The following is an 11390-nucleotide window of genomic DNA, read 5'->3' as shown; positions in this document are numbered from 1 at the left end:
AAGAAAGTTACAAATTCAAGAAAGATAAAACCAAAGCAAAAAGAGCCAACAAATCATCTTGAAAGAAAGTTACAAATTCAAGAAGAAACCCAGATGCAAATAATAATAATAATTTGACTTACAGTGGGGAATTTGTTGTTGGTGTAACAAATAAGCATACAATTATACAAGTTTTGCCAACAGTGACACACTCAATGAACCTAGAGGGACTTGCAGCCATTCAAGAACACGATAATAACAAATATAATAATATTGTAAAATTAACAAGAATCCAATGGGATACATCAAAATGCAAAACAGGTTTTTTCCAAGCAACACATAATTTTAGTCACTGAAGAATCAACATCTTCATCGTATGCAACCTTTTGGTTCTCCGTGTTTTTTATCTGAAATAAAAATAATGCAAGTCAGAAAAATTTTATACAACAATTTATATAATTATTATCTTCAATTTATTTCCTTAACCAACTTTTGTTGCACATTAATGCTCCAACTGTTTGCGATTTTAGTCGACTTCGTTGTTTCGTTACCTTGTTTCCGTTTATGCTAAAAGTCGATTGTGAAGCTACTTTAGAAATAGGAATGGCCAACACATCCCCGCAATCCTCTGCATGATAGGAAACTTAGCACCGTTACACTTCCATCACATTAATATATCAGATCCTTTATCCTGCGGTAACAATTTCTCTGACAAATAATCATCCAACTCGGTCGTTTCAAACATATCATCCTCATAGATCATAAAATGGTATCGAGAATATATTTCGATGCCTAAAAGGAACCATCAACATGAGCTTATTCTTTCCCTACAAATATGGAGTTACAATACCTGTTAAAAGTATCAACAAAGAAAGCGTTATCCCATACAGTGAAACCCCAAATTGTATATTAGTAGGCTTTGCTGATGTTGGGTATCTTTCTGACCCACACAAAGGTCGTTCCAAAACAAAATATGTTTTTACAATTGGGGACACGACGATTTATTGGAAATGTACCAAACAAACCCTTGTAGCTACCTCCTCGAATCATTCAGAGATTATTGCTCTACATGAGGCGGGTCGGGAGTGTATATGGCTAAGGTCTGTCATTACAGCTACAAGAGGGGCTAGTGGTTTAAGTTCAACCACTTAAAATCTTACATGCATATATGAAGATAATGCAGTTTGTGTTGATAATGAAAGTAAGATATATCAAAGGTGATAATATAAAACATATTTTGCCAAAATTATTCTATAATCAGCAACAACAGACTCTCCTTGAAAATTCAAGTGAATCAAGTAAGGTCTGAGGAGAATGTGGCTGATTTGTTTACCAAATTATTGCATAAGGCAACATTTGAGAAACATGTGAAAACATTGGAATGCAGAGACTTTCCAAACTTCCTTGATTGATGTACGCATCAGGGGTATGTTGTGCTCTTTCCTTCACCCAAAGTTTTATTTTTTCTGTAAGGTTTTGTTCCGTGTTGTAAGGTTTTAGTGAGACAACAACTTATGTATCATATTGCTTTTCTAACTCTCAAACGTATCTAAAAGAATACTAGACTAAAATGAAAAGTCTATATATTGCAAAAAAACTCGTGCATTGTACTATTTTCTTTGTCTTAATTTTATTTTTTCTCATTGGATTTCTATTTTGGCGTAAAATTTTAAGGAGACAACATTTGTGCACTATCACTCACTTGACTCGGCACAAAGGGGAGTGTTGTAGGATAAATGTGTTATCGTCTAAAGGACATGACCATTTAGATAGAGATAAACATATTAAAGATAGATTATAATAATATTTATCATAACTATCTACTCGTATTTTATCCCTATTTAAAGAACTTTTCATTAATAAGAATTACAGATTCATTTTTTTTTATTGTATTATTGTTTTCTTTCTATTATTCTAACAAATTTCTCTTTGTTTTTATTTGTTCTCCCCTTTCGTGTCGCATTCGAAACGCAGCGAAGGGATATCCTGTGACGCAAGGTCTTACACGATACGAGTCAAGTACACCAAGTGAAATCAGCCTCACCCTCCACCACACCGCAGCCTTTTTCCAAAACAAACAAAACCCCAATTTCAATCAATCATCCATTCCCCCCGAACCCCCAAACTCGAAAACCACAGTCATACATGGCGGTCGGCGTTCTTGCTCTACAGGGGTCTTTCAACGAACACATCGCCGGTTCATTCCTTCTCCCTCTTTCTGTTTTTGTTTATACGCAGATGTATGAGTGTATGCATGTACCTGTTTCACGGGAAATTTTCACGACTTTACTGTGGGTTTGTGTGTGTCTGCAGCGTTAAGGAGGATTGGGGTGAAGGGGGTGGAGATAAGGAAGGCGGAACAGTTGGAGAACGTGAGCTCGCTCATTATTCCCGGCGGTGAGAGCACCACCATGGCTAAGCTTGCTGAATTGCACAATCTGGTGAAGTTTTGATCTATCTTTCCCTTCAATGCCTGTTTTTTTCATGATTTAGAAAAACCCATATGCATATATGTGTTGGAACTCTGTTACGTGGTTTATTGAACTGAATTGTTCGACAAAAGTCCTCTGAAGAAGTTGTCTATTTTGCTTTTATACTAGTTTAGAAAGAACCAGACAAAAAAAGCTAAAAACTAAAAAAACATATTCCCTAAAACTAGGGTACACTTTGATGAATACATGTATCATTGGCTATGCAAAAGCTTTGTGGCTGTGTGGTTGGTTTTCCATTAAGTCATGTATGGATAAAACTGTCTGTGTGGATTAATTCGTCAGTATAGACAACGGAATGTTTTTCTTTGAATGAAATAAGCGTGTTTTTTTAACCGGAAGGGACAAGTTTGGAAAAAAAACTTGGCTTTTTGCATAAAACACCTCCTACAAGCCTACCGAATAAACCTCTTTCTATATCATTAAACCACTACCAAGCATTCATTATTAAGCTGCTAACAAACAGACCCAAAAGCTGGCTTCAATGCCAAAACAACTCCCTTACCCTTTTGGGGTAGAGGCATGGCTTGCTTATATCTTACACTTCTCAGACCGCACCTCATGTGAGATATACGGGGTTCATATGGTTTCTCACAAGTGGAGATCAATCTTGTGAAGTGACATGATGTTCTTAATTTCCAATGATCTTGTTACTATCATTTAGACGCGAGCACTTGAGCAATCAATAAGGTTATTTACCTTGTAACTTGTCGTTGAATCAATCTATTTGCTAATATGCAAGTGAAATGAACTTTCCTTTCCAACCTTCTTAAAGCCAAAGCCGAAGCCAATGAGCCAGGATGCACTGTGGTTGCTCATCTTTTACAATTATCGTTCCCGACATTGTATCCACGCATCTAATATCTTTGCTAATGTTAAGGTTGACATTATGAAACATACAAATATCCTTAAAATTCTTGAAATTGGAATTCATATCTTGAATTTGAAGTTAGAGTTATAGAAAGACTAGCTGGGAGATATGCTCTTTTGTGGTTTTCTATCTGAATTGATTATTATATAGATTTTACCGTTACAAGCGTATGGCTTATTTAGTGTACATATGATAAGAACAAACATCTATCTGAAATACAATCAATTTTTTTCTCTTTCAAAATGAACGAATGCTTGGAAGGTGAAAATAATCGATATCAAGTTTTGATTTTTTACTTGGTTTATTTTGTCGTTACACTTCATTACTCTGTCTCTGAATCCAATTGGTACTATGATGGTAGTTTCCTGCGCTCCGTGAGTTCGTAAAAATGGGAAAACCAGTTTGGGGAACGTGTGCTGGTCTTATCTTCTTGGCAAACAAAGCAACTGGTGAGATTTTGTTCCTCACATTTTAACTATATATATATATATATATATATATAGAGAGAGAGAGAGAGAGAGAGAGAGAGAGAGACAAAGGATCGTGTGAGAATAGAAGTTAAGGTGATAAGCGTAAGAAGGGACCCTTGATTACTTTTAATCTCACCCCTACCCCATGAATTGGCTTCTGACGAGAATTGATCTGGTGCATCTTGGTGCACACGATCCGTGTTAATCTTCAATTAGGATTGATCCAAAGGTGGAGCAACCTTCTCACCCTTCTCGCCGTAACTTCCTATATATATATATATATATAGGTTCAAGATTTAGCATGAAAATTTGGAACATGACACCGATGATTCTCTGAATTTGAACTGCACCGACACTTTCTTTCAGGACAGAAAACAGGAGGGCAGGAACTTGTTGGAGGACTTGATTGTACAGTTCATCGTAATTTCTTTGGTAGTCAGGTAAGTGCTAGCAATTTGTAATTCGCGTCAATAAACAATTAAGACTCCGAGGAAAAAAAATGCATTGTATCGTGATTGACAACTCAATTTAGGGGATGTTTACTACCTGCTTACCGCCTCCCAGTAAGAAGTGCTTACCTGGTCAGAGACGCTGTTGTTTACCAAACCCCTCTTAAGCTAAGGGATAGACTCTTACTTGGTCAGTGATTAGTGCTGACCCAGACCCAACTCTTACCCGTTAGCATTTACCAATTTGTGTTGGTAAACGGCCCCATAGTTTGATTGGAATGTGATTCAATGTAAATTCTTTCTAAGCTATTGGCTGCTATATTTTATATTCTCTTAAATGTCGTATATAGATCCAGAGTTTTGAGGCTGAGCTTCCCGTGCCAGACCTTGCTGCTACGGAAGGGGGCCCTCCAAGTTTTCGTGCTGTTTTTATCCGTGCTCCCGCAATCCTTGAAGTGGGACCAGATGTTGAAGTTTTGGCTTCTATTTCCATTCAAACAACCAAAAAAGTTGATCCTAGTTCCAGTCTTCAGAGCCAGGAGGTAAGCCTTCTGTGTTTCTTAATATATTGAATTTTCACTTGTTACTCTAGCCCCCCCTTTTGAGATATCAGTATTTTTGCATATGGGGGCCTTTTTATCAGTTCTTTAGACTGTTGACTTATTTGATTTGACCAATCCCACATAGAATGTGATCAACACTTGAGTTCATAGCACATACTTGTTTAAATGATTAATTTGATCGTTTTGGATGTGGAAAAACGTTATCTATGGATGATAAGAACAGAGCGAGCGTTGCTTGCTTCTAACTTTGCATGTTTTGTTTATTTATTTGTTTTTTTGTGTGTGCGAACTCTCTCTTTTTTCGCTTACTTCACACAAGCAACTGCTTTATTCTTTAAGGTAGAGGTCAGGTCTACATACATCCCACCCTGAGGCCCTACCTCCAAGTGGGATATACTAGAGTCGTTTGGTTTGGCTTTATGTAAACCGGGGTTATTCTCCTTCAAACATATATCCGAGTTCGCTCATTTGGCAAAGTGATTGTAACCTTTATTTTCATGGTTTAGGAGAGTGGTGAATGTGATGGTAAAGTGATTGTAGCTGTGAAGCAGGGCAATCTACTAGCAACTGCATTTCATCCTGAATTGACTATCGACTCTCGATGGTATTTCTATTTCTATTCCAATTCCTATTTTTGATTCGAGGGGTGTAAATGATACGAGACAGCTCACGAGCTACTCGATATTGACTCGGTCAACACTCGACTTGAGTACGCTCGGCTCGACTTGCCATGGGATTAGTCCGCCCATTTCCGTTAAAAAAGATTTACTTGCATATTCGCTTGTTTTGCAGGCACAGCTACTTTATGAAAATGTCATCTAACGACAATGAAATAGTGGCCGCGAGTAGCAGCAGCGTATACGAAGATGAAGAAAGGTATTTGTACAACAAACAACCGAAAATCGACCTTCCTGTGTACGAATAGCGCCAAAGTTCATCGACCGGAACTTCTGTTAACAACAAGGTCTCTTTGCAATATCCAGGTGGTGTGAATATATGTAACAATGGAGATTGTTTAATATTTGTTCCTTTTTCTTTTGAATTATCATCATTTATAAAGAGTTTGGTTATTATTCATTTGGAGTGAAGTAACTCTTTATCATTATGTGATTGATATGTCTTTAGAGTAAACTATATAAATGGTTGATGTTTTTTCTATTAACCTGGATATCCAACCCGCTATGCGAGCCGACTAATCCCAGGGTGACCATCTGCTTTGCAGATAGCCCGGAGTCACCGCATTTGAACATTCGTGGTCACAAAGGGATTTTTATTCCTCCTTAGATTTGAATCTAGGACCTTCTGATACTTTTGATATTTGGAGTTAAGTTCAAACCAATCACGCACCACCACTTGTGTTTATGTGCTTTTGAACTAACAATTTTCATTTTTGTAATTCATTGTTGTTTTTGTCCCTAAAATTAACTCCACCGATGGTTTATCGTTAAGTGTTAAGGTTGAAAACAATAATGAACTGTAAACATAAGGATAAAAACAACAATAAATTATAAACCATAAGGATAAAAACATCAATAAATTGTCAACTATAAGGACGGAAATCGTAATTTTAAAAGTATCGGAACGAGAATAGCATATCTTTATCTAAAACTAAAATAAATTACATATTTATTTTTAAATCTAAGATATTCTAGTTACGTAAAAATTCAAATTAAAGAAATTACAAAAAAAAAAAAAAAAAAACGAGAATCTTATGATATTCAATTTGATACCTGTATCAATATATTTTTTTAAGACCAAATGAGTGATAATAAACTCTTAAAAAACTATTTCAAACTATCGTTTTAATAAATTAGGTTATTATGATTGAAACGCGTACTTAAAAAATAAGTTATCTTATATTAGCCAAATAATGTCTAAATATATAAGATATATTCAACCATCATTAATAATATCTATCTATACTATATTATTAAATATTTGATAAAAACTCTTAAAAACCATTTTTTATGCATAAAGTACAGTTATATTGATACATATTACTTGAAATTCAAGATTACAAGTAAATTATGCATAAGTACAACTTATTAAAACTCCATGTTTGAATTCGTGTAACTAACTGCGGATAAACATAATCGAATAGAGGATAAACATCTCATTTTAAAATATAAAAAATCTAAAATATAATTAGGATAATTATCGAGTTCTAACAAAACAATTAACTATTATCTTTATAAGAAAATTGTATTACTAAACCAAATATAAAGTACTTCGTTATTGAGCTTAAGTTAAATTATAATTAGAAAATTTAAATTAAAAAATTACACAAAAATTGAGGAATTTTAAATAGTTAATTTGATACTAATATCGATATAATTTTGCCAAATTTTTATGATATCTTCAAATTTATATTTTATTTAAACATAAAAACATCATCGCTTTTTCAAAATCACATACAACTATATTATAACAATGATTAAGATAGATAATAAAATAAAATATTAAAATCAAAATGTATCTCGCTACATTACACAAATACACTTATAGTTTTATTTAAACATAAATTTAGTTTTATATATTTGTTAATAAGAAATTGCATGGTGAATTGGTGATTGCAAGTTTACGATTAGAACGATGGGCTCGCCAATAGCAAATGGTTGAGAAGAGTGGGCTTTTAGAAATATAGGGCCAGCCCAATTAGAAATGGGCCTCTATAAATGTCAAACCTTTTAGTCGTGTCGTGTCAGAGATTGCTGCTACCTAAACGGAAAATGGAGGAGGAGCAAAAAGCTGAAAGAGGAGGAAGCACTCCGGCACCGGCGAAAGCCAACGGAAAACGTAAAGTTAAGAAAGATTTTGAAGAAGAAAATACACCGGATAAAGTTCCAATCATTCTGTCTTCGAGTTCCAATTCTCACAACCATGTGAACAATGGAGCAAAATCAGAATCATCCGAAGAAGAAGAACAACGACAAGTGGAAGTATCTGGAGAAAAGGATGTCGTGGATGATTCTGTAGAGGCGGAGGATGCGGCAAACAGCACTGATGCGTCGAACAAGAAGAAGAAAGCGAAGAAGGAGGTGAAAGAAGATAAAAATCAAAAGAAGAAGAAGAAGAAGAGAAAAGARGAGATTGAGGAGAAAGAGAGTAGTTCATTGTACCAGATTCCGATGAATCGTGTGAGCCGTATCATTAAGAGCGAAGATCCTAACATTCGTATCTCTCAAGAAGCCGTTTTCATCATCAACAAAGCTTCGGTATAATTAATTTCTCTTGCCTTTCACTCCTATCGAATTAGGGTTCTATGTCTTATAATTTCAAACAATCATGAAGTGTAAAACGACCATAGAGCCATTTTGGGAAATGTAATGCCAACTACAATGGCTCTTTCGCATGTATTCTCCAAAATCCTTGGTTTGCTGCAACGAGAGTCAGGTTGATGATTTCTAAAGATCAGTCACTCCATAAATATTTAGTCTCTTTGATTTACTTTACCATAACTTAGCTTTACTAAGTTCTACCAACACGTAGATAGCCCTGTACAAGAAAATTAGAATGAATTAGTGGAAGGCTTTATGATTATGTGCAATAAGTTACACATAGCTTCTGATGAACCATTCATATGTTTCAATAACCTGTTTTCATATATAAGAGGGTTAACTCTCTGCTCATATTTAAATTGAACCTCTCCCTCACCTTAGGGTCGAGTTGCAGCTTAGAAACTTATGTTGCTCCTTCTTGTATGGTTACAAACTGCTGCTAGAGACTATGGATCTTGCTTTCATGCAACTCTTTAACTCTGAGCGACACATTTCCCTTCTTTAGGTCACAATTATCTCTTTTCAATGATGAATGGTTGATTTAATGGAAACTGGGAAGAGAATGCCTGAGGTTTGTCTTTTCTTAGACGAGGACAGTAGAGCCTGGTTATGGAAAGTCAAGTTAAGATTTTGGCATTATATGTTATGGAATTGAAAACCATCTTAAGCAAGTAAGGCTGGCTGACTGATGCAAATAAAGAATTTGTGATGTACATGTGATGCAGAATGTGTGAAAAGAAAAAAGGGAAGCTCTATGATTTATTTAGTATTTGGGAGTGTTACCCATTCCTAATACTGGAGAATGAGAGAGGCTCAGAAATTCTAAGAAACTAAGCTCATGTAAAATATCTTCAACAATCAAGACCATGTCCTTTTAGATAGGAACTTCTATGTAACTGAATGTGATACATATATAGACCAAGGATGATTTGGTTCTAAGTTCTAACAAATTTACTCATGAAAACTAACTTCAACGAGGGTTCTTATTCCGACAAATTGAAGCAATTCAACATAATATCTGTCTTGAACATCAGTTCTTTGATTATATCATTGTAGTTAAAACTGACCTGTATGTGCTATCTTTTGTGAAATATTTCAGTCATCCATCTTATGAGGTGGATCAACACGAATGAAATTTATTTTTTACACTTCACCTCTTTCTGAATAGAGTTGCTATAGCTTGGAAAATTTTAGACAAGCTTCTTGAGGAGTTGGTGTGTTGATGCATCATGATAAGGCGGGGTTTGATGGTTCTTGGAAAAAGGGCCTAAATGTGAGACCTGAGCAATGTAATATCTCATTTCTGGTATCAAACTGTGATTTTAATGATTTGTTTAAATGATTTGAGGTCTTTGAGAGTCCCCAAACAAGTTAAACCAAATGTATATGCTTCTTTTTGTCCAAACTTTTGCAACTCAAAATTCATCAGTCTCCAGATTGATTTTTTGATAAAGGCAAAGTCATCTCATTCATTTGACTTTCAATTGGTTTAGTTAGTTTCAACCATTGCCATTCTGCACATTTATAAGCCAGACCTCTTACATAACTTGGTTTAAGTAACCATAAAGATAACCAAAATAAATTAAAACAACAACCAGTTGGCATGGATCTTAGCTTGATTGACACTTGTGTTTCACACTCAATTAATGTGTGTTTCTATCTGTATGCAGGAAAAGTTTCTCCAGCTATTCACTACAGAAGCATATGCTAGTGCTTTTCTGGATCGAAAGAAGCATATTGATTACAAACACCTTTGTAAGTTATCTGCCTTGCTTTCTCATGAAGTAGTAGATGTAATATGAGATTTAGCAATTGCTCAATATGCATCCCCCCCCCCCTCCCTCCTCTCTGCAGTAGGCTTCATTGGCTCCAGAAATGATCTGTTTTGCCAGAAGTAATGTAGTATTCCGATCATTACGTATCTTTCTCAGGTTACAATAAGAATTCTGTCCCCCTTGCTGTTTAAGTAATAAATTGAAAGCTCACCATATATATTATATCATCTGTGGACATTAGAGTTGCCAGTTGGGAATGGTCCAAGAGATGTAAACAATTGGGCAAATCCCACCTAGTGGTGGTAAAAGCTTGTTTGAATGAAATAGAACCATGGTTGGTAGGAAATTCATGTTATCCATCTAAGGGACAGTTCCAAATGCTGCAAATTTAGAGAGTAAACCTTCTTCTGCTCACACGTAACTTCTAGAATAATGCATTCTGAAAAAGGCTCTCGAGTGTTTTTCCCAAGTAACCTTTTACTCAGACTATAGTTTAATGTTTCTGTTTACAATCCTGGATGAGCTTGCTGATTCATATAAACTCATGATTTCCTAAAAAACCCTGCAACCATGAGCCCGTTTACTCTTCAATTCTTCTCTTTTCCTTTAGTTTTGCATCATATGAAGAGCACCAATGGTTTACTAAGGGTTCATATAATGACTCTAAAACACAATATATGCAAGTGTTTAGGAATTTTACCCATATCGACTGTTTTGACTTTTGACACATAGGTTTAACCTTACTTCGGCATTATCTTTGGGGACCTCGAGTATAATCTGAGATTAATGGCTGCAGTGCATTATCTCATTGGTTTAGCATTTGAAACAATATTTATTCTACCAAAGGGTATTTGGCTCAGCAGTATTCGGGTATCCCAACCTCCCTGGAGGTCAAGGGTTCAAACCTCACTGCAGATGAGAAGTGTGCGAGTATTTGCCGTATATTACATATACTCTAAAGAAACATTATTTATTCTTTCATGGATGCATACATTCTGTACATACACATATCAAAGTTGGATTTTAGCAAAATCACATATTTGTGTGTTGGTTTCAGCTTCAGTGATTAGTAAGCGAAGGAGATTCGACTTTCTTTCAGGTATGTTATGCAGATTCATGTGTTTTGTGCATAATTGGAAGGTTGTAATAATTTTGTTGTTGTTTGGTGTTAGATTTTGTTCCAGAGAAAGTGAAAGCAGAGGATGCTTTAAAAGAATCATCACCAACAGTAGAGACTTGAAAAACATGGTATTAAAACCCAATTTTTGGCTTTTAGAAATGGAGGTTAGAGAGAGCCACTTTGTGTTTTATGAGGATATTATTCCATTCTTATTTGTAAAATTGATGTGCATTTTGGTGTTGTTGAAATTACAGATCATATTCTGTGTAATACAAGGATATATGTTTGGTTTTAAGAGCATCTCATCTCTGATAGATTTCTTCAAAATGGAGATTTTGGAGACTTTTTTTTTTGCTTTGAAAGATTCTCCAAAATTGAAAGATTCTCCAAAATGAA

The 11390-nt window shown here is 35.2% G+C and overlaps 2 protein-coding genes across 2 annotated transcripts; both read left to right on the top strand.

The window, feature by feature from the left end:
• Nucleotides 1–1994: 1994 nt before the first annotated feature.
• Nucleotides 1995–5931, top strand: LOC112520500 (probable pyridoxal 5'-phosphate synthase subunit PDX2). Its single transcript, XM_025128944.1, has 7 exons — nt 1995–2176; nt 2293–2420; nt 3701–3788; nt 4176–4249; nt 4609–4800; nt 5328–5425; nt 5614–5931. The coding sequence occupies exons 1-7, from the start codon at nt 2125–2127 to the stop codon at nt 5744–5746; spliced, it is 765 nt and encodes a 254-aa protein (XP_024984712.1). The 5' UTR covers nt 1995–2124; the 3' UTR covers nt 5747–5931.
• A 1599-nt stretch (nt 5932–7530) lies between these two features.
• Nucleotides 7531–11289, top strand: LOC112520501 (DNA polymerase epsilon subunit C). Its single transcript, XM_025128945.1, has 4 exons — nt 7531–8036; nt 9770–9854; nt 10932–10973; nt 11047–11289. Exons 1-4 carry the CDS (start codon nt 7551–7553, stop codon nt 11112–11114), a joined length of 681 nt encoding a protein of 226 aa, XP_024984713.1. The 5' UTR covers nt 7531–7550; the 3' UTR covers nt 11115–11289.
• Nucleotides 11290–11390: the final 101 nt, after the last annotated feature.

The sequence above is a fragment of the Cynara cardunculus genome (assembly GCF_001531365.2).
Source record: "Cynara cardunculus var. scolymus isolate 2C chromosome LG 10, CcrdV1, whole genome shotgun sequence".
Lineage (NCBI taxonomy): Eukaryota > Viridiplantae > Streptophyta > Magnoliopsida > Asterales > Asteraceae > Cynara > Cynara cardunculus.
This window is presented reverse-complemented; position numbering and strand designations above follow the sequence as displayed.